The 23,500-nt window shown below is 38.9% G+C and overlaps 1 protein-coding gene across 6 annotated transcripts in view; it reads right to left on the bottom strand.

Moving 5' to 3' along the window:
* The window catches only part of RALGAPA2 (Ral GTPase activating protein catalytic subunit alpha 2), a 138,783-nt gene that overhangs the window by 43,490 nt on the left and 71,793 nt on the right, over positions 1–23,500 (bottom strand). For all 6 annotated transcript variants that reach the window (XM_069850296.1, XM_069850298.1, XM_069850297.1 and 3 more), the window contains 5 exons: positions 23,256–23,327; positions 22,173–22,296; positions 20,960–21,115; positions 13,426–13,584; positions 8,327–8,454 (listed from right to left, as the gene is read on the bottom strand). In XM_069850296.1, the coding sequence (XP_069706397.1) occupies positions 8,327–8,454; positions 13,426–13,584; positions 20,960–21,115; positions 22,173–22,296; positions 23,256–23,327 (639 nt within the window). The remainder of the gene's footprint in view (positions 1–8,326; positions 8,455–13,425; positions 13,585–20,959; positions 21,116–22,172; positions 22,297–23,255; positions 23,328–23,500) is intronic.

Below are 23,500 nucleotides of genomic sequence, written 5' to 3'. Positions count from 1 at the left end.
AGCCAGCCAGTACAAACCTGAGAATCTGTACATTGCCCTCTTCAGCCCTTCCTCACTGTGCTCTTTAAAGATTAGCAGAGAAATCTACTGCATTTTACTTGCGAGTATATGAAGAACTATATTGTGCTTTTACAGATTTAAACTGCATAAACAACATTCCCAGCAATCTCAGAAAGCAGCAGCAGTACACAAACCCTTTTGCACAAGTCAAGTTTCATTCAATGCTAGCAACACAAGTTTAACACAAGAACACCATTATCTGCAAAATTACTCATGAACAAAATAAAATATTACTGATGAAGAAATGGAATAAAGAAACCAAGGGTTTCATTTAAAGCAACAGCTTCTACATGGCACAGGAGAGTTAGGATTCCAAACCCAAATTCTAACCTACTGCTTATACTTTATGCACTATACTATTCCCAGCAAGTCACAATTTTGACCTTTCGGTCTTTGGTAGGGGCTAGAGGGGTACGGCTGTGTATTTTAGGAAGCTTGTTTTCAGTTAGTGCACACGTACATCACCTAATAAATCCAAAGTTGAGTTTGGGATTGGGTTTGGGTTTTTTTCCCTATTTCTGATATATCACAGAGTGAATTCACTTTTCAATTTTTTTTAAAAAATTAGATTCATGATGACATTTAACCACAATCTCATTTTTGGAACTACCCATTAAATTACTTGGCAAATAAAACCCATTAAAGCTGTTGGGTTTATTTACTCTTACTAAAGAGCACAGTTGCTGCCCAGAGATGATCATCACAATGGGTAGCAGTCATTGCTGTTTAAAACTCTGCTGCAGAACTAACTTGGAACTTTCTCAACCACTCTCAGTGAGCCACTTCCAGCCATGGAGAAGATTAAGATGCCTCATGTTACAGCAGAAAAATAAACTGCATTGTTAATGTGCAAACTTCACTGCTGCCTCCTTTGCCTTCTGTAAAACATTGGAGCTCACCAGCAGTTCACAGTGATGCGTATACACGATACGCATTTAACAACAGGGACAGGTACATACAGATGCACGCACACAAATACAGAACTTTAAAACCATTGTGTCTGTCCATCACTCAGCAGTATGTGAAGTTCAAATCCGCAGAAGCATTATATACTCTTTATATGTTCACAAGTGGGATGCAGTAGATTTCTCTGCAAGTCTATGAACAGCGCTATGAATAAGAGCTGAAGAGCCGCCTCCACAATCCCATGTAATGCCACCTAAAAGCTTTGCCTCGCATGACTTATTACAGGCTGGAGCAGATTAGAGGCATCGATCGCTGCCTGGAGAAGGTTCTTGCTGCGAGGAGGGAAGGCGGCCGCCGAGACAGACAGCCCAGCCATCGATCTGCTCCAGCAGGGAGCTGTGCTGCAGAATGAAGGTCAGTGCTGCTTTACACCACCCCATACAGCCACTGCCGCGTTCATCAGCATCCCTCAGAGACTGCTGCGATGGGACCGAATACTTCTGACTGAAACTCAAACCCTGGCGTGAGGGCTGCTTACAGCAACCACCAGGAAAGCGAAGGACAGCAAGGGAAACCTGCTGCTCGCATCTGCAGACAAAGCGGCAGAAGATAGACTGCAGACAGACACTCCTGCGAGCCAGCACTGATCACTGTGGCAGAAAACTGTCAGATGTCGTGTCATATAAATTGTCACAGCGCCTGTGACATATGCTTTAGAATTTCATAGCAATTTCTAACAGCATCTATATGGCTTGAGGGCATAACTTCTTTGGACACAATAAAGGGAACAAATTGTGAACCCTTCTCTAAAAAGAGTAACAGGCTTTCTATTTTATTCCCACAGTACAATCAAACACCTCTTTCTAACTAAAGCAGAGTTCAAACTGCAAGCTCAACAACATACATTTTGAAAAGTACACAAAACATGTTTTCAGGGATCTGACGTTACATGCACCTACAAAGTACAGGACAGGCATTCACAGAGTTAAGTCTACCATAGCAAATATCTACCTTTTTTTTAGTCTCTGATAAAGCACGTAAGCAGATCAGTCGCTCTACGTTAAGTTAACCAGAAATTGGCTTAAAACAATAAAAGGAATTAATTCAGAATTCAAAGTTGATGTTCTTGGCTTAATCATCTTGATTCCAGACAGGACATACTAATATATAGTAGATGTGTTAATATCTGGATGCAATATAATGACATGAAGTTCTGGATATCTTTTATGTATTTAGACAATCTTTTGATTTTATCCTAATGAACTGCTTGTTTGGTATAGCTAAGTAGGCACACCATATCATTACAGTGTGTTAAGAGTTATGAATGTATCAAATTACTCCTCCAAAGTAGGGGCTGTGTTTTCTCCTGGTCCACAAACAGGACTGCAAACCGTAGGCAGGGAAATGGTGACATCCAGTGCTCAGATATTATGAAAAGCATATGCATCCTTGTCGTGCTCTTTTTAATTTGTTGTAATGCACAGACACCTTCAGTGTCTAATGCAGAGATGCACTGCATCACAGCAAAGTATTGTCATGAACCTCCATGATAAACTTAAGAAGGCTTTAAAACTCTTCTACCTTCAGGTTTTCTCTTGGAGTGAACAACAAACAATGCAAATAACTTTGGAAACAATACAACAACCTGACACTGTGGTAATTGTTTTCTTCTCACCAGACTAAGAATACTTAGGTCAGCCCTTACATAATTATATTAATGAAAAGGGCAAAAGCAGCATATTAGAGATTTGTTAGGATCACATCTCCCAGAACACTTGCACAGCTACCTGAAATGGGCAGTTTCGATGACATAAACAGTAGCTATCAGACACAGGTCTGCATGTCCACCCAGTTTATTTCTTCTTTCCCTGTAGAGAAACGCATCGCACTCGCCACAATGCTATAGAAGAGTACAAAAAATAAGCAGAATCAACAGGCAAATAAGAACAACCCCCTTATCTCTCCATAAGACCAAAACAATTAATCTTAAAAGTGAGATTGCTTGAAAAGATACTTTTATTATAAATATATTAATTCTCTGTAGATCCCAACAGGAGCTAAATCCCTACTTATTCACAGGAAGATACAGGTATCTTAAACTGCTAAGAAAATCATTCAAAGACTATAAGAAATAAACAAAGAACACAGAAAACCAGCCAACTGGTGCTCGCATATAGGGATATCTTACATCCTTCTGTAGGTGGTACACAAAAAGCTGGTCAAAGACAGGGTAACATTTCAGAAGTCAGAATCTCTCCTGATTTCCCATCAATTCAGTTAGTGAGACCAAGTAGGACTGGAAGTACCACAGGTATTTGCAAAGGTGGAGGAAAAAAGGTGTTAAGATATTACAAGTAACATCAAAATAATTTTTCTATTAAAAAGAAAACTTTTTAAGTAGAGGAATGGAAACAGATACAGGCATTTACAGTCAGCTACATAGAGCCACACAGTCCTCACAGATCATAACAGCAATTCACCAAAGGTTCCTCTCCATCACTACGGCCATTTTTCAAACTCTGAGAAGCTTTTCAGTAAAGAAGTAGGCAAAAAGGCTCAAAAAGCATAGCTCCACCTTACATTTACACATTTTTCTAAACAAACCAGTTCTGGTACAATTTTTCCAGCAGTGCAATTTAAAGAACGGTTGTCTTAACTGTGAGGATAATTCCTACACTTTTTGATAATAAAAATTACGATAAAAACTATAAGAATCCAGGATGCTTACCTCTATTCTTATTCTGAAGAATGTGATATGGGAAAGAATAAGCATCCTGGTTATGAAATTTTGTAACTGAAACCTGAGTTCAACTTCTAGATGACTAAATAAGAACGATTTAATTCAAGGAGAAAGTAAATTACTCCAATATGACATACAAGCTGGATTCTAGGCAGTCAAAACCGCATTTCCCTATGCATTCCAAGGGGAGCGTTTTGCTCAGACATTACCATCCCCAAAGCCCAAAGTCTTTTTGGAAACCAAGGAAAGCACCTGACACAAGCCGACTTAGTTACATTTTCATACTGGGAGGTTCACTAGTACCTGAGCTTAAAAACTGTCACTTTAAACAGCAGCTGTAAATCAGACCAATAAAAAAAGACTTAAATACAAACCCTGTTTCTTCCCTGTTTACCTTTACAGCCAAGACAAGCTCTCAGAGATATGCACTACTGCAGTTTAGGGTGACTGGGACTCCAGTATGTACAAGATTTCAAAAATCCTTTTCAGAATACAAATGATTTAACATATGCAAGAACAGAGCACAAAATGCAGTTTTATGTATCGTTACCCCTACCACTTTTTTAAAAAGTACTCAACACTACTGGAACCAGAACAGACCCCTGCTTTGGGATCCGGCTCAACCCCATTACAATTACCAAAGCACCAAATTACAAATGCAGTTGCTCATCCCCTGCTTCTATCTCCTAAGGCATCCTGCTTATAGACTCACATTACTCTTAAATACAATCAGCAACCTCTGCTTTAACTGGGCCTAATTAAGAGGAACTTTAGTTCTGGTACATAATTATTCATCTGTGAGATTAGTTGTTCCTTCCTTCGCCCAGTACATAAACGGGTGGCTTTACTGCTCTTCAAAAACTTGCACAAATACATACCTTTTTATACAACAATTTTAGTAAATCTAAATATTTTTCTTCCTTGTTCTTATGTAATTTAAGCCACCTTACTGTGTATGATTTCTGTAAAATGCACAGGTATATTTAAAATATAAATTATTGCCTGAAAAAGCAGACTGGTGAGGCTGCTGAAGCACATTACCTCGCACTCAACAGTAACTTAAGGACAGCGAGAGCACCAATTAGTACGGTCTGCAGCCGCTTTGTCTCAATGCTTCACTGCACCAAGAACGAATGCACTCCTGAAAAAATGGCTATTTTGAACATATATTAATGTATAATCATCCATGACCATGTAAGCATTGCAGCAGCTACAGAGACAACTAAGCTATGCGTTAACTACCAGGGTTTGCTCCTGTGTAATGCCATCACATGCCAGTTGATGTATACAAAGAACCTGTAGTCACAATGATTCTAAACTAAAGTTGAAATATAGTTAATTATTTTTAATTAACATTCCTCTTGCCCTAATAAATTCCTCAAAACAGAAACAGTTACACAAACATAAAAAATAGACTTTAAAAACAATCTGCTGTGGTTCGCCATAGTTACCTTCCTCATTTTCAAAGAGATTTTCCAACAGAAAAAATGTACTTGGGTAAGACAGGGGAATTTGTGTCATCATGACCAAGCGATTGCAGCACACAGCGAGATTCTCCTGCGGCTCTGTGGTCCTGGTCCCCATGGAAACTGGACTCGATATTGTCCTCCACTCGCTGGAGCACCAAGACTTGGGAGCCTTTTTTGTCTGATAAGATTTCTTCCCCAACCTTCCAGCAACAGACCCTATCCTTCCTCCTGACTCTTTCCTAATTGAGATGCAAATTAATCTCTGTGGCTGATTACACTTTCCTTAAAGCCCCTGACAAGTGCAGCTGTAACTGGAGTTTACAGACTTTCCAACAAGTGACTTCAGCTGTCACTACCGGCAAGATGCTGCCCCAGCTCCCTGGCACGCGACCCCATGCAGGCAGCGCTTCCTGCACACACCACAACCAGCTCCTTCCCCTCACACCTTGCAAAGCAGGAATAAGGATCAGGGCTCTGCTCCGGCTGGAGCAAAGTCCCAGCAGGTATTCTGCACACTGCTGCTGCTCCAGGTGCTCACTCCACTTTCATTTATGAAAAAGACAAGTGGCAGTTGATTCACTACAGATATCGTTGGTGCAAAAGCACCATGACTCAGTGTCTTATCATCACTGAACAACTGACACCAGAAAAAGTGCTCAATCAATTTCTAACCATGCTGGAAGACAGAAAACTTTTAGCTACTAATCCTTATTACAGACAATGACTTAACATGCTTCCTACAACAAACAGAAGTGACAGACTGCTCCTCAACTCTGCCTAACACAAGCTCCTCCGCGCTTGCCTGAACTGCAAGGTTACATCTAATGTGCTGCCCAACAACATCCATTAATTAAGCAGTAATTAAACAGGCCCTCCAGGAAAGCTGAGGAGGGGCTCTTTTATCAGGGACTGCTGGAACAGGACAAGGGGAATGTTTTTAAGCTGAAATAGGGAAGATTTAGATCTTAGGAAGAAATGTTTTCCTGTGAGGGGGGTGAGGCACTGGCACAGGTTGCCCAGAGAAGTGGTGGCTGCCCCATCCCTGGAGGTGTTCAGGCCAGGCTGGATGAGGCTTTGAGCAACCTGATGCATTGGGAGGTGTTCCTGCCCGTGGCAGGAGGGTTGGAACTGGATGGGCTTTCAGGCCATTTCCAACTCTTAACCATTCTATGAATCTACTATTTTTTGGGATTATTGCTTCTAATTTCTCTCTTCTATTGAATTTTTTTGGGTTATTTGACCTTTGAGTTATTTTCATCTCCAGTCTGACAAAGTTACTAAACTCTCTCATTTTCTGTTTTAGTTGCTGGGTCTGCTTTCCTCCCATTCTCCTCATGGAAGTTCGCAAAGTGAACACCTGAGCAGTCGTTCACTGCACGTGCACCCCGTGGGAAAGCAGTGGAACCCTGTGGAACACTACAAAGCAGTGTTCCTGCACTGGACAGGTTCAAACACCACTTTTACACACCTATCAATTTACATTCCTATTTCTGGCTCATTAAGAATTGTAGTATATCTAAGTGTTTCTTTATCAACAGTAAAAATTACAGATAGCTCTCTCTCCCACTCCAGCGTCATCCTGATGGGCTCTTCCCACCACGTTATCTTTGTCCAGGTTCAGAAGTTGCTCACTCCACTTTCATTTATCAAAAAGACAAGTGGCAGTTGACTCACTACAGATATCGTTGGTGCAAAAGCAGGAAGAAAAGAAGCCAGGGACAGATGCCGTTTCAGCTAGAGCTCAAACATATGCTGAGAAGTGGCATGTGCTATCATATTTGTGTTGTTCATATTTCCCTGGGGACAAGGAGGGACCCGGAGACAGATGCTGTTGGAAGGCAGGAGCACAGCAGGCCGGGTAATGCTGTTCGGACACAAAACTGAAAGCCAAAAGATGAGCAGGATTGAGAATCAGATCAGGACCAGGAGTGAGGTTCCAAGAGCGGTAAGGGGCAACAGTATCTCTTCATTCTTGTAACCGCTACTTACGTTAATTTTACTACACTGCTATTTTATTATTAGACATTGACTGTAGAAGCAGATGGATTAAGATGAATTCTGCATAGAAGAATTCTAGTATTTAGCTAGATTTCCCCATGAAACAAAAGTGGAAAAGTTGGCAAGTTTTGAATCATCTGTTAGGTATCTATCAGCTGATGTATTGCCTTCAACTGTTTACATAACAACCACCAACTGGCTTTGGTGTAAAATGAGTACATAGTGAAGTTAACAAAACACAAAATTGTTTAACCACAATGCTACCTTAATTCCATTGATTTTTTTAATTTTTGCAACGTATGCTGGATAGAATGTAGCATTTAAAAACATCAGTATTTTGAGGATATCTTGTGTTTTGAAAATGTGTGTCTTGAACTAATTAAACAAGGTTCTTTGAAAGACCAAAACATTCAATTTACAAACTCCTTCCCAAAGTCATATGGTTAGAAAAATACTCAAATCAAAAGCTGCCCAAAGAAAACAAAGTGCAGTGAGTGTTCCTGAGACAAGTGCTATGATTAAGAAAACAAGCTATTAACTGTTTCTAGCATAATTATAGCATTATGAGAAAATCCAAGAATAAGTGAAAAACAGTCTGTACATCACACCAGATTAAAAGTCTGTTCTACAATTCCTGAAACATTGAGTTATCTTGCAGTGATATTAGAAGATATGTTCTGAAAATGCCCAAATATAGATGTGGCTGGATTTAAGCTGGAATTCAAGAACTGAAATATCCATATCTGAGGCCAAATTCCATCTATCTTACTAATGTAATGAGTCTGAGTAAAGTCAATTGGACTACTTTTTTGAGTAAGATAAGAATACAATTAAACTATGTATTGGCCTAATACACATTGTAGGTAACTTCCATTCGCGTGAAAGAAAACTGAGTATTATCATTACTTACAGTTCAGTTTGAAGCTGCTGGTGAGAACACTCTTGTGGTGTTATGATCTTGTTTCAAAACACTGGATGACAACTGGGTGTGAACAACTGAAAACACTGATCTTGATGTGAAGAAAGCTTTGACCTTTCCTGATAAATTCAACAGGGAGGGATTTTTCATTAAAGCTTACCTCTCTGCAGAAGAGCATTCAAGAAGTAAGAACCCTACCAAGACGAGCCTTGACACAGTGGGAAGAAAGGATACAAGCTCTGGTAGAGTGGGATGAGTGACTTGACGGCTCTGCTGGCATTGATGCACGTGGCACATATGAGGCTTGGCAGCAGCTTTGCAGTCACGATTGCTCCATCAAAGAGAGGACCAAAAAATGGCACCTGTGGATCCCAAACCAAAAACAATGCATGTATTTGGTAACATTACAAGTTGTAGCTTGCTCTAGGTTTCCTCTCTGAATCACAGGCTCAAAGAGACTCCTCCAGGTACAGCAGAAGAACACAGAAACAAACTACCTCCATGGCCTGTAACTGCCAGGCCAGCCAGGTCAGCACAGCCAGTAGGATGGTAACCTTGCTAAGAAGATACTGCACCTTGCCTTATATTATTGACATTTGGAATAACAGTCATCAGACCCGCTATAGAAGACCAGTACATTATTTTGACATTAAATGGTATGACCACATTGATCTCCCCCCGAAACTTCAAGTGTGATATTAATACTCCTTTTTTAAAGGCTTTTAAATCTTCCGCAATTACCATCAGTTTACTTTGTAGACCCAGATTTCACAGACTATTTAAATGGATAAGCAAGAGCTTGTTATGCATGTGAACAACAAATCTATAAATTCAAAATTGGTATTCCATTTTGAGTAGATATTAAGAGCTTTTTTCTGTCTTACATCCCAACAGAAGACCCTGATTCACTGGCTGAACTTGACACTAGCAGGAGTTTTTGTAAAGAAGTATTTGTTTCAGATAATCCTCCATAAACTCCTTCCATGGACTTCACTGAAGGAAACAGGGTCCAAGCTACTGAGGTCTGTGGAAAGGAAATGAGATGGTGGAAAACTATCATCTCTCAGAGACAGTTCCGTGTAAACGCAGCTGGGACAGGCACAGACAGGTCTAACCCAGCATGGTACATCAAGGTGTTAAAACGTTGCTCCTTCAGGGTTACTGCCAGAAGAAATCATCACATAATGTTTGGTGACATATGGCTCTGTAGGTAAATGCTATACTAAGTAAGAGAGAAAGTTTATAAAAGTGTCTGGAATTGGGAACATATAACATAATTTGCCATGTCAAACCCAGAAAATTCTGATGTTTAAAGATACAACAAATTTTACTATTTACAAGTAGGCAAACTCATTTCCCTTTCACAAACTCAAAATGAAAAGAAAAACCTAACCCCCAACAAAAACCCTAAACGGAAGCTGGCAGCAATTATCAATATTTAAGCCATGGATTTTTTCCATCTGTACAGGGGCTTATCACATAAATAAATACCCTCTATTATTCTCCTGCAACTGCTCATGGGTGACTGTGACAGTCATTCAATAAATGGACAAAGGGAATAATATAAATCCCCTGCATCTAGGGAATTCCTCTAATTAGAAGTGGCAATGAATTACAGAAGAAATTTGGTTTTAATATAACATCTGCAAGTGACAGCTGTCTTTTCACACAGTTATTTTGTCATTCCTTTACTTAAAATAATTACCCACCCCAAAAAATAGATCAGTGTAAAATGTTTCCATAGTGGGTTTGCCTCTTTTTTGATGCTAGCATTAGTATCCAGGCAGTTGGAAAGAAAGGTGACAGGAAGAAACTCTATGCCGCCAAAGCGATAATGTTCTAGAGCATCAAGCTCTTCCTCCTTAAACAGCAACATTTCTAAGTGAAATTTTTAACACTTGCTCTGTTTACAAGTATTGACAAGAAGAGGAAGAAAAAAAAGTACTATATTTTTAATGTAAGTTCAAATAAGGAGGGTAAGTACATACTGGTATTAAAATTATTTAACACCCAAATGGCACATATTTAAAGTCACTTACCACTTACCCACGGTAATGTACAAGGAAATTCACTGGAAGGCATTTTAACAAGAAATTCCTGCTCACAGGACTTTGTTTCACTATTTCACATTCACCTGGAGTCCAGGGAACGTGGTGCATTTTCTTAACACTGTATTACAGAATTAATATACTTAAAATATAGACAAGGTGGGTGTATTTAATACACCTCCTTTATCTGTGTATATACATACACATATATACATATGCTCAAATTTTAAAAAACCCTCTCTGTGAGCATTCACCCACAAGAAAATCTGACCAAAAAAAAAAAAAAAAAAATCGATAGTCTGTCTGGCATTTCAAACCAAAAAGTTTAATAAATGTTTTCTCTGAAAATTTAATAGACAAATTCCAATCAATCATACTATAAAACTCCTTTGAAACTGAAAAGAAGGCTAATTCAAGCTGAACCCTGAAAATGGAAACCTTTCCTTAGCATCCGTGAACTCTGTCCCCACATTGTAGAGACAAGAGTGCAGTGGGTGCTCTTCAGAGTGACTTCCATGACATTGGGAAACATCCTTTTTTCAAGCATGTTTCAAATCATCAAAGAGATTATTTTACGAGCTTTGTTCTAGACATGTTTTGTCCAAAAAGAGACACTTTTCACCACCTGAAGTTGGCGTCCACTGTAAAAAGAAAATAACTCAAAGGATGGAAGTGGCTTTGTATGAGAGCGACTGATTTTACATTACCAAAGAAAAGCAAGTGTAACCCACATGAAACCAGAAGCAAGAGCAGTACTTCCCCAAACCAGTTCATAGCTTTCGATACGTGGGACCAACACTCCAGAGACCTGCAAAGGCGTTGCTGCCCTGCCTTACGGCAGCCACAGAGCCAGCAGGCCTTGCTGCTCCCTGGCAGGCTCCGCAGAGCCCGCTGCGATGTGAGGAGCACACAACCACACCATATGACTGTGTGGACACAAAGCTCAGAATTATTAATTCCTGAGCAGATCTACTGGCCAAGCCGAGGGTCATTAAAGTCAATGGGACTCGCATATCGTCAGCTTCCATCTGTAGAGGGGCTCTGCCTTAATGAGGAGTTGGAGGGGGGAGACCAACTGAATGCACAGGGACACGCTCCCTGTTCTGTATTTTCCTGCAAGTTGGAATTAAATACCCATTTGAGGAAAACAGTGTTTGAATGGTTACAAAAAAATATATTATGCTTTGACAGGAATCAATTAAAAGTAAAAAAGTAAAGGGAAATATCCCCTTCCTTAAGCACTCCAAATGTCAGCGCAAGTTATTCATGAAACAAAAATTAATATTCAGCCCACTGCAAACACCTGCTTCATTACAATCTCCAAGAGAAAAATAATTATTTCTGTTGAGCGCAGTAAAAGTAGGCAAGGTCAAATAAACCTTTTGAGCACAAAGACTTCCCCTCTATAGCAAGCAGCACTAGTTAAAAGTGTGGGGAATGGGTAAATTATTGTACCAAATGGCTGAGAATTAATCTCTGATGACTAGCTGCAATCTAACGAGGCATCTGTGTCCCAGGGAACCCGCAGTATGTCCCTGGCGGTATGTGCAGTGTGTAGAGTCTGCCTGGCATTCTTTGTCCTCTTTTGCAGGCAGCTTTTCGTCTCATTGTTCAGAATATCCTCATGCATCTGTGACGCGTGGAATGCATTCACACTAACAGACTTACTATTGTCTTCTCTCAGAAGCTTTGTCGAGCAAAGACTGCATCACGGCTCCTGATAATTATATTGCTTAATTAATCAAGACAAAAAAAATTTGCAAATCATTGCCCGGTTGCCAAGCAGGGAGATAAAAAATGAAAACAATACAAGCTGAAGCAATATAACAAAAGTAACAGCTATCTGATCAGAAATTCTTATATAATGAAGCTATTAATGCTAAATCGGTTAATGTTAACATTGCTCCAGGTGTCTCTACTTAGATGCAAACAAAAAGGCTAACATTATGTATATAAAAGGCCAAATGTTGCCATGGATTCTGTAACCTGATAGAGAGGACAGCCTTTTCATTTGATTAGGGAATGCAATTTAAATACCAGGGACTGAAGCCAAACAACAGACATTTCTCTCTGCAAGCCTCTTTCATTCACCCTGGGGTCAGTAGCTGGTGAACAAAAGGTCAGCCACACTTGCCCTGGAAATGTCTGGATTAATTTTATTACATTGTAATGGTTTGTACTTTAAATGTAGGGATAACACTAAATTTCCAGTTAGCTATTATTCTTTCTGCCCATTGGGTATTTTTGACTAACATGGAAGATGATACAGCTTTTCTTGATTGGTTTGCAGAATTTTTGAGCATGTTCAGAACACTAAAAAATTTCCAAAAAGTGAATCACAGACCTCAAAATCTTAGGATTTGAAGTAGGAAAACACTTCAATATTTCAATTTTTAAGTTTGAAATGTCTACTGGCAAACCAGTAGTTGTTAATGTATAATAGCTCTGCCATTCACAACTGACAAAATATCGTGTACAGCTGGTAAAGACACCATCTGATGTACGCATTTTTCCACAGCTGGTTATTCTCTTGGACAAATACTGTCCTCCATATAAATGGTATTTACCACAATGACTACTTTCATTAAGTATTTTTTCTATACATTTCTGCATCCATAATGTTCCAGAGACAACCATTTATTAAAGCACCTCTTTTATACATAAACACATATGTACATGTATGTGACATTTTTCCAAAGGAAAATATACATTATTTCCCCCCAAAATGTCTAAAATGTGGTGGCATAACAAAGATTTAAACAGAAAATACTAAACATAAAATACTTTGTTTGCTTTAAGGATATCCAATGCCTACATCATCCCATTGAGTCAGATTATGATGAGGGTCTCAAAAACCTGTGAAGTTATGCACGGTACTATATGTACCAGAGTAACCAAGACATATAGGGTGAAATAATAGCAAATTAGTAACTTACACCTTTATTCTTTTGCTTTTATTGCCTCACATTGGGAATTCACAATGATTTTAAACATTGTTCTTTGTCCAATAACTTCTACAGGTTGAGAACTCTTAAATATTTCTTTAAGCACCAAACATGAACATAAAATGTATTAGTAGCTGTTTATATTGCTATTAATAATTCTAATTTTAAAATAAAAGCTTATTGCTCAGCACACTTTAAAACTGAGATGGATGGATTATATTTACTTTTTTTCAGAAAAAAACCCTCCAAACTCTAACCCACTGAGCTTTATTTAAACAACAAAGCTGTCAGTCACTTGCCTACCACATAGGATAGATCCAATAAAGCAGTCAGAACATACCTCTGGTTTCTTCATTATCTCAATGAAAAACATGTGATTCTTCATTGGATAAATAACAATTAAAACATCTCCAAAATCTGTTGGTATAATGCCCCTGCGGTAGTTCCTGGTGTGTTCAGACCAGACGATGTGAACCTCATCATTTCCCAAGTGACGAAGCTGCAACAGCAAATTGGCTCTTTATTAATCAGAGTGATAACAACAGTTTATGAGGGGTCATGGCTTACAAATTCAATTACAATGCTCAATAGTAGAAATATTTCATTACAGTAAAAGTTAAAATATTGTTTTTCTCCAGTTGCTCATGAAAAGATCAGCTAAATAATTTGCTTCATTCAGAATGCATTGTTGTCTGATGGCTTAATTAAGTAATTATCAAACTAGCCATTAGCACAATATGTAAATGTACATTACCTATAATAACTTAAGAGGGAAATCTGAATTACTAGAACAAAACATTAACCAACTGAACATCATATTCTGGCTAAAATAATGTAGCTGTCACAGAAATATGAAATGCCTTGTCTTAAGAAGACAAAAAACTTTTCATCACGAGCCACTGCTACTGAATTTATTACATTACAAATATCTCCCTGCTGACTCTGTCCGGAGAGGACTTCTATTTGAAAACATTAGCAAAATATTTGGGGCAATGCGAATCAGAGAAGAACAGGAAATATTGTGGGAGCTACTTTTTTATTTGGAGCAGACTTTCATAAAATATGGGCAAAATTTAAATGTGATATACATAAAAGGCATCTGAGAGCCTGGGTGTTTGCTTTGTTATGGGAGGAACTGAAGGTGATCTAACAGATGGCAAAAACTATTTAGCAATCACGTACAAGCTACGCACAGTAGTTTCAACTATAAGCTTTAAAGTTAAAATTTAATCCACATGCAGAATGCCAGCCCAAAGCATAAAGAGAATTTCAGTCCCACTTAAAGCCTAAAAGACCACCCCCTCAGTTTGGTGCAAGCCCCTGGAACAATGTGCACAATAGACCTAACAAAGAAGCCAAAACATTGCCCTGCCTTCTTCACTGTCCTGGGGAGGGTGAGCAGCGATTTTCACTGGTACAGAACAACTGAGTAATCTGCACATCTTGTATCAGCCTGCCTTGTACCACTGGATTTTCCTTCAGAACCAGATAGCACCTTTAAAAGTAAAGGGTCTTACTCCTACAGGACTGGGTGGCAACTGTATCCTACTTGTAAGAGGGAAAATGCAAAACACAATAGATTACAAGAATAAAAAACTTAGACTGGGAACTTTGCTTACAGTTCATCCTCTAGCAGAATAAAATAAAGCTAAGTCCATAGGATGACTTTGTTTAAAACTAACTAAGCATGGGAGTTTTACTTTATTTACACCTAGAAATAAGACATTTTTAATTCTGTTGGAAGAAAATATAAACCATTTATGTCTTATAAAATCACAAAAACATTAACAATACTATTACTAGAGCTTATTACATGCATAAAAATCAGTAAAAAATAATGTTTCCATGGTCATTCTGACTTCTGTGCGTTCTCTTGTATTTTCTTAATTGCTCAGTAAAAAATAAAGCAACATCTAAGAAAATACTTATGTTGATAATACCACAATGCAGGCTGATACATACAAAATGAAGCAGTAATTTACATGTATGACAAAATTTGGATTTCCCTTTCCATGGACAGATGCAGCCTGGTCATATTAGAAGTGATTAAAAGCAAGATGTAAAGTTTAGTCTTAAAACGCCGAAAAAATCGGTCTGGCTACAAGACTTTTTGCACAACAGGTTACACATACTGAGGGTCTAAGTGTCTGGCAAGGCTGTTCCACATGCAGCCGAAGCCGAGCTGTAATTGTCAATGAAAGCTGTGAGAGGGAAGGACCCAGCTCACACCAGCTGTATTCAGAGCAGCCCATCGGCGACGGATTTGTAAGCAGTGCCCACGATTTATCAGGCTGAACCCAATGCATCCTATTAGTGGAGTTCTGGCACTAGCTTTGCAACTGTTATTTAGCACCCTCTGCTTTTAAAAACCCAACAAATAAATATGAGAACAGAATTCTGTAAGGTGATGCAACTGTCCTGTTACACAGGGCAATTCACAAACTGAACCCAGCCCTTCCTTATATAGAAACAAACCCCAAAGAAAAGGCTCTGTGCTGCCTTTTTCTTCCCATTGGTTCTGAAGTAATAAACAGCACACACCACTATAAAAACAGTAATAAAAATATGTCCAAATAGTGCTTAAGTGACCCTTTTTTAATCACAATTCCGATAATAATCAAATACTTTTCACACTGAAGAAACAAAAAACACTTAGTACCTATCTATGAAAACAAAATCAGTAAATGGGGAGCAGTTTGATAACTGGTGCTTGCTGTGTTTGTTTGAAACAGAAAGTGATAGGTATGTGCTCAAAATCTTGTGAGCATCGTGGGATGATAAATTACTGCCTTTCCTACAACCCTGATCACATGCTAGTAATTAATTTTTAAGGGTGAGTTGCAACCTGTCATTGTTTTGAAGTGAGACACTTTTAATCATCGCATTTATAAGGTTTAATGTTACAAATATAAAATTGGTATTAATAAAAAATAGTTGTTCCTGAAAGATTATTTTTTGATAAAAACAACATTAGAATAATTTTATCAGTGATGACAAACCAGCTATTATTTTCCATTCAAAATCTAAGTTGTGGGGCAGAATCAGGACCATGAAGGATATGAGCAAGTTTTGCTTAAAGGTCCAAAGCAACGCAAACAACGCATTTGGAGTGAGAGTCCTGTGCTCTCCAAGCAGGTTAGCGATGGAAAAACAACAAAAAAACCCCAACATGCATTAAAAAAAATCCCAAAGTAGCCAGGAAATAAGATATATTTTAAAAAGCAAAACCAAACAACAGAACAGCTCAACCACAAATAGATTTTTTAGGTTTCTTGCTGACTCGAATGACCTCTCTACAGGGGAGGCAGCTCTTGAAACTGCAACTGCTTCTCCTGCCCGACTGAGCTGACAGCGCACGAATTTTTAGCCTGCACTTACAAGCAGATTCACTAAACTGAACAAAAAATATACAATCTCAGCTGCACATGCTTGGACACAGTCAGGGCCAAGCATTCGCCCGGAAGCTGGGTCAACGTACAGCTTCTGACGTGCGTCACGCCGGCGTTAATCACCTCTGTTCTGCGTTTCCTCAGCCCTAACCTGGGCATCGGAGTGCAGCCAGCAGCTCCAGGAGCCATGCAGCCAGCCTCTATGCTGGGAGACTCGCTGAGCCCGCTGCTGCCCTTCGCTTGAGCAAATAGTTTTCCCAGCTTGCCGCTTCGGCTGGGCTGCACGCTGCCTGCCAGGCAACACGCCGCTGCTGCCACTGGTCACGGTACACACCTAATGGCCTGACCTCCTTTCCCTGCTAATTGCATTACACAGCCAGCTGGCTCCAGAGACGAGTCGTCTGTTTGACTGAAGAATTCCTGCTTTTGGGGAGGCATGGCTGCTACTTTTGCTAAGTAACAGTCGGGCCTGACATCCCCATTGTCTGGCTGACAGCGTACCCATCCTAAAATCTAAGTTTTATTTGTAAATTAACCAAGAAACTTCCTGCCAGAACAGCGCTGCCTGGAGACTGATAATGTGTGTCTTTCATTCCCTTTCACTCTTACTGTATCACTGCCAATTTGTTTTTCTGCTGCTCGCCAGCCCTAGGCTATAAAAGCCTTGTAAGACATAAGTGCAATTATAGTCCTGGAGTCAAATGAATTGGACAAATCCAATAGCACAGCTCTGTCCCCACTTTGCAAACCCCTACAGCAGTTAGATTAGCTGCTAAAAATCTAATCTAGCTCCAGCTAACAAATTTCTGCAGCAAAGAAGCAAGAGTTCAGTATGAGGTTGCAACCAGATTTCTGAATTGAAAAAGTTCTGCTATGACAATGGAGAAGATGGAATAAATCACTTAAGAATTCTGCAGCTCATTTTTAAACCGTTAAGTACAATTTAGCTACAACAAGACAAGGGCTGGTAGGATGCTGTTACTATGATTGATTTTCATTCTTGCCATGAGACAGCCAGAAAAAAATGTTTAGAACCAATGATGCTGAACCCTACAGCAGCAAAAGGTATCAGCTGAATTTTGATTATTCTGCTAGAAAAGATTTCTTTCAGGGATAAGACTTACTTGGAGATTTTTTTCTTTCCCCCTGAACAAGCAATATAACACATCAGCAAATACTTCAAATAAAAGAATACAAACTGCAAATTACAATTGTACTGCACAAAAATAAGAGACCAAGTTCATCCTCAGTGGAAGTGCACTTGTTCCTGTGAATTTATACCAGAAATTAATTTATCCTCTTGTGTTCAGTAAAAATAAAGAACCATAATAACATATTTAAGTAAAATTACTGCATCTGCTTAATTCCCCAGCCCACAGAATTTATGGCCTGCTGTACTACTTCCTTGGCCAGCAGGTGGTAAGACCTTCTGTTCAGTTCCAGAGCTTGTGAGCCAAGCACAGTGATTGGTATTGAATTCTTTTTGTCTGTCTGTAGGCAAAATAAGCAGAGAATGCAGCAAAGAAATGACAAAGATTTCAGAGATAAGGGGGACGGTAGGTCCAAGATAGTATCCGTGCAACCTTATCTAATGGAAGCAGGGGGAAGGCAAGAAAAAAGTTGTGGCCCCCATTGTATCCTGACTGGCAACAGGAGAAAATTTTCTTCTCCCAGTATTATTGTCCTGTAACACCATAAATAATTCCATTGCAGCAAATATTAAAATAGAGCAGGTACTGAATGACAACATTGTAACCTGCCCTTCTCTCACATACTGGTATGAAGAATAAGCTTTAATGGAAAGAAATCATGAATATATAAAACAATCTTTTTAATCTGGACATACCGCTCCAGTAATCTGAGGCGACGGCTAAATCCCAGCCTCTACAAACCACTCAGTGAATAATAGGAGTAGTAAAACACTTGTGATAATCTTGAGAGTTGCCCTGATCTCGGAAGCGGCGTTGCATTTAATCATGACTGTTAAGCAGGTATTGCAGAACTCTCATAGAATCGACAACTGGAGGAAATAAATACATTTTCTTCTTGTTTATAAGTATGTCCCAAGCAGGCACATGTTTCTTTTCAAGCAAAAATGCCAGCTGTGGTCTGCACATGTAAAGGCTGCCAAAATCAACACAGGACCTCTGTGGACTAGGGAATTTGGTTGCTAGAGTATTAATATAATTGTCTTGATGAATTCCAGTATATGGTTTCCATAGTCAAGGTTCACAAGTGACATTTCAAACAATTGACACTATTAGGGTTATAAGAGTTCTTGCAGGATGTTTACTATTGTCTTTAGAAACGGTTTGGATATACACTCACGCTCTAAACACAGGTTTCAAATGTAGGCTCGTTCATCCATCACCAATTTCAAAGAATTACTGGTCTTCCAGAAATTCTACAGTGCTGCTGAAATGCATCTTGCCTCCACACTTAGTTGCAGTCTTGTAAAATTTGCTAAGTCTAGGCTAATTTGCACAGAAAGACATGCTTGCTTACAAAAGACCTGTGATAAATGCAGAAGCACAGAACCATGGAAAATTATACGTTTAAAAAAGACCTCTGGAAGTCATCTGGTTTAACCCCCCACTTACAGTGGGTCCAGCTCCCGAGATCCATTAGGTTGCTCAGCGCTTTGACTTCTTTACAGGAATACACAGTTTGATCCCTGCAGGGTTCCCTTCCTACAGCAGATTTAGGTTGGTTTGTTGTTTGTTTGGGTTTTTTTTAAAGTCTTAGAGCAATTACTTTGCAGTATTTTCTGTGGATAATATGCACTGGAGCTGGCCTTGTTTACAAGCACTTCAAGACTTGGAGGCTGGCAACTACTAAATGCTTTTGCTTTTTCTTTCTCACAAAGGAGAAATTTTCTTAAAGCAAACATAGGGAAGACAATTAAACAGGATAACCAGACTCTCTCAATGTCTGTGTTAATCTTTAATGTGGGTGGGAATTAGGAGAATTATTAAAATAGACTGTTTGCAATTAAACCCCGTTTCTCCTCTTGTGGCAGCTCTGCCAGACCGCGCTCTCTCCTCTCCCAGGTGATGTATTACTCAACAGCTAGACGATATTTCACTGCCTTTGCTATGCTTTCATAAAATCCTAGAGCTGTCTTACAAGCAAAATTAGACTACACAACCACAATTAGTATTGGAAAAATAAGACTAGTAAAGACATGGCAGCAGTTCCCAAAAATGGCTAAGTCTGCTACAAAATTATCTGCTCTCCATATCCATGTGGAATAGGCTAAGAATAAATGGGCTTAAATTGAAGCAAAGTAGATGGTGCAAGAAATTTTCTCCTGGTGCAAGAAGTGGGTGCATAGGAATACGTTGCCTAGGGAAACTGTAAAGCATTCATCGGCGCAGTTTTTAACTAGCAGCTAGATAAATACTAGCCATTAACAATAAAAATACAGATAGTCCTACCCTGGTGAAGAGGTAGAGACTGTGCAGCCTCTTCCTTTGTGCCACAGCCCCACTTCTCCATCTTAAAGTACTCAGATTAAATTTTTTCCATAGCCATGTAAATCCAGTAATAAGAAGATAATAAGCAGCATACATAAAAAGGAACATGTAGCTTTATTAATTTTTCTTTAATAACAGATATCACAATAAGAAAGACAGGATCTAGCTTTACTATTAAATGCTGGGCAAGTTTTAAGGACAGATAATCAGAAATTCCACATTTTTATTTAGAGGAAAAGCACGTTATTTTGAAACTAACTGCACAACAAACACAATCACCCATTGACATATTTATAGATAATTTTCAGAGCACAATAGCATCATATGGTAGACTGGATGGCTGTAATAGCATTATTAACGCACACTAACAACCTATGTAGGACAAGTTGCCAATCCTAATTAAAAAGGCAAAGATTTGGTATGCACCTAAAACGTTCTTTGACTCTAAGCAGCACTTGGCAAGCACCATAATTTCAAATCACTCCTTGTTAGGAAAGACAAATGATTAAGTACTGATACCAACAAAATTTTGGGCTGGGTTCTGGCCATCTTTGAAGCAGAGTCTGCTTGTCAGAATTGTGAATAACTAGATAATGGCTTTAAATATCAGCTGGCTGCTTTTGGTACTATGCTTGTCACTTCTCTTTCACTTCTTTTCTTTTATGTTACACGCTGGACGATTCATCTGTAAGGTTTTATTATGCTGCACTTGGTTGTTTTGTTCTATAAAACTACGACAGTTTTGGCAGGCAGACAACATACAAATGAAATTATCTTCTAATATTATTACTAATGGTGGTATTTGAGGCTACCATGGAAATTTTAATTGTGTTTCAGAATCCAGAATTTAGATGCCATTTAATTCAGATAATCTAGCTGCAGAGCACCATGTGGCACAGTGAAGATGGCCTGCTAGGACCAGTCAGCACAATCTGTTTTCACTCTGAACTTTAATTAAAGCACTGGAGGACTACAGACAACGTTTTGCAAGACACAGCAAATCATATACCTTTTTGGTCAGTGAGTCGTCTGAATCTGATGGCATTCTTGTAGACACATGAAAAATTATTTCCACAGTAGAGGTAGCATAATAGGGTGCCGTTTGTCCTGTGCTGCCATTGCGCTGCAGGCCGCCCATAAACCCACCATGTGTTGAGAGATCAACCTGATTGATTGAAAGTCATAATTAGAAGAAATCTAAAAAGGCTGATGAATAATCAGTATTTATTTGTATATCAAAACCTGGTGAGTTTACCACTCTGGACTTCTACAGGAAGTAGAAGAGAAGTCTTCCCCTATTGGTTTGTGATCTTTGAGTCAGACCTGACTCCCATTCCCGTATTTGACATTTACTGAAAGTAAACACCTCTTACCTAGGTGCTGAGTCAATATCTATATGGCTGGTTTTCCTTCCTTCCAGCAAGCAGCAAGGAAGTAAAAGCATTTTGTCATGTGCAGCGGCTCTAAGGGCTACACAGGGCTTAGTGAGCTCACTCAAAGCATACACAGCGAGAAAGAATTAAAATGCGGAGAAGATACAAACAATCAGGAAAAAAAATACAAAAGAAATTGAAGATTTGGACAAAAAGTAAAACTTGAGAAATTATTATAGAAGATTACTCAGAAGAAACACCTCTCTGAAGACAACCCTGTGTCCAAAAGCTTGTTTGTTTTCCCAAATGCATCAGCGTAACTGAGGATGCTACCTCTCCCTGTAGACCTTAAATCACTTATATCCTCAAACACAAAATGCAGCTACTATGTATTTCCAAAAACCATAAATGTTCGTGACATTGAGGTTAGTGACATGCCATTTCAACAATGCAAGCTAAAGCCAAATATTTTTGTCCTTTGTAAAACAGTGTTTGGGTAAGTGGTCTGACCACATAAAGAGCTAAAAGGAGCTAAAAATTAAGGTAAAATTATGCTGTAGCTTTTAACAATGCAGAAAGCAGAAATGTCCACTGCAGCACCACTCAGGAACAGGAAGGATGCGTTCATCTAGAAGTAGATTTGGATTTGCAGAATCCTACTAAAAAGGTTATCTTTTAAGTACTGTTAAACCTAAGTGAGTATTAAAATCTATCTCTGGTTTTGGGAATTAAAAAATATGCAGTGATATAAGCAGTTTGTTTTCCATTCGCCTATTTTTACCAACTTACACTGATTTTTGTAGTTCTTTAGATCAAGTACCTTTGCTTGCCTAAATTTACGACTCTTACCTCCCAGCCCAGCCCAGCAACAAAATCTTCATATGCCTGGCTTCCCCTAGCATTGGACAGAATCGAGCACTTATCCTCCTGTCCTTCTGCAATGTAGAACACTGCAATCTTGTGAGTTTCACGGCTGTAATTAAGAGAGAAAAAGAAATGAAAGTTAAAGAAGTTTTAGTTCAGAATTATTTTTTAGATTACCTGCACTTAAAAGCTATGAACATGTTTAACTCTACCCATCCAATTCTTTTATGCACACAAATACATGTCTCCAGTTCAGCTTCGGAAACGTATTTTCACCCCTTTTTTCCCCACAACTACACTGCAGTGGTAATACAGTTCAGAGATCGGAGCTGAGTCCATTTTTTTCTGTGCATCAGCAAAAGAACTGATGACTAAGTTCTCATTACAGGGTTAATTGCTTACATCTGTGCAACCTTGCCAAAGGCAGTAAGATTGCACAGGTGTTAATGGGAGCATAATTTGACCTACAGAATTTTAATTATCAGATGGTGACATATGAGAAAGGAAAAAATATTCACTTTCAGATCCTGGGCTGAGTTTTACAAGGTAACAGTAGGCTTCTCTGAAAACAAGCTTAGTAGATTTAGTATGAAAATCACTGGGATACAAGAAAATCAGAACTCTGCAATGCTGCAGGCATTTTTCAAATAGCTGTATGAAAAGTAATGAGAAACTAAACAGAAAATTAAGAATCCTATCCTGTCACTACCTGACTGTAGAGTAGTTGTATGGAGATTACCACTTAAAAGAGTGCTCTTGACACAGGATCATGCTGCAGAAAACCATCCTTTGTGTAAGTGGAGCCAAGGTCAAAACCTTGCAACTTCTTCCCTCCCCTCCCAGCTAAAGGAAACAGGAAAAAGTTAGCTGTGTCTTGTTACTTGCTATATATTTTGAATTCTATGTATATCGTACCAGTGAAAACAGGCTTTAAAAACAAAAAAACGATACAAATATTTGTACTGCTAGCATATGCAATCTTAATGAAGTTCTGGTTTTGGTAATGTACTTATTCTTTCTTTGGAAATGCTAAACTTATCAATGATGGGTTCAGTAAACATCACTTACCATTGGCGGGAATCCAGATTTTTCAGTTCTCGCAGCAATTTTGAATTTTTCTTAAGAAGATGAAAGCTTTTTCTATAAATATATCAAAAAATATATATATGGAGGAAAATGCAACACAGCACAGCCACAATATTTCCTCATTCAAATACATAAGAGAATGGAATAAAACCCATTATTATAAGCAATCTGCAGATGTCTAAAATAATCACTGGAGCAGGTATATGTAAAACTTCAAAAGTACGCTC

This window comes from Phaenicophaeus curvirostris, chromosome 2, assembly GCF_032191515.1.
Source record: "Phaenicophaeus curvirostris isolate KB17595 chromosome 2, BPBGC_Pcur_1.0, whole genome shotgun sequence".
Lineage (NCBI taxonomy): Eukaryota > Metazoa > Chordata > Aves > Cuculiformes > Cuculidae > Phaenicophaeus > Phaenicophaeus curvirostris.
Note: the sequence above shows the minus strand (reverse complement) of the source record. Positions and strands in the feature narration are given on the sequence as shown.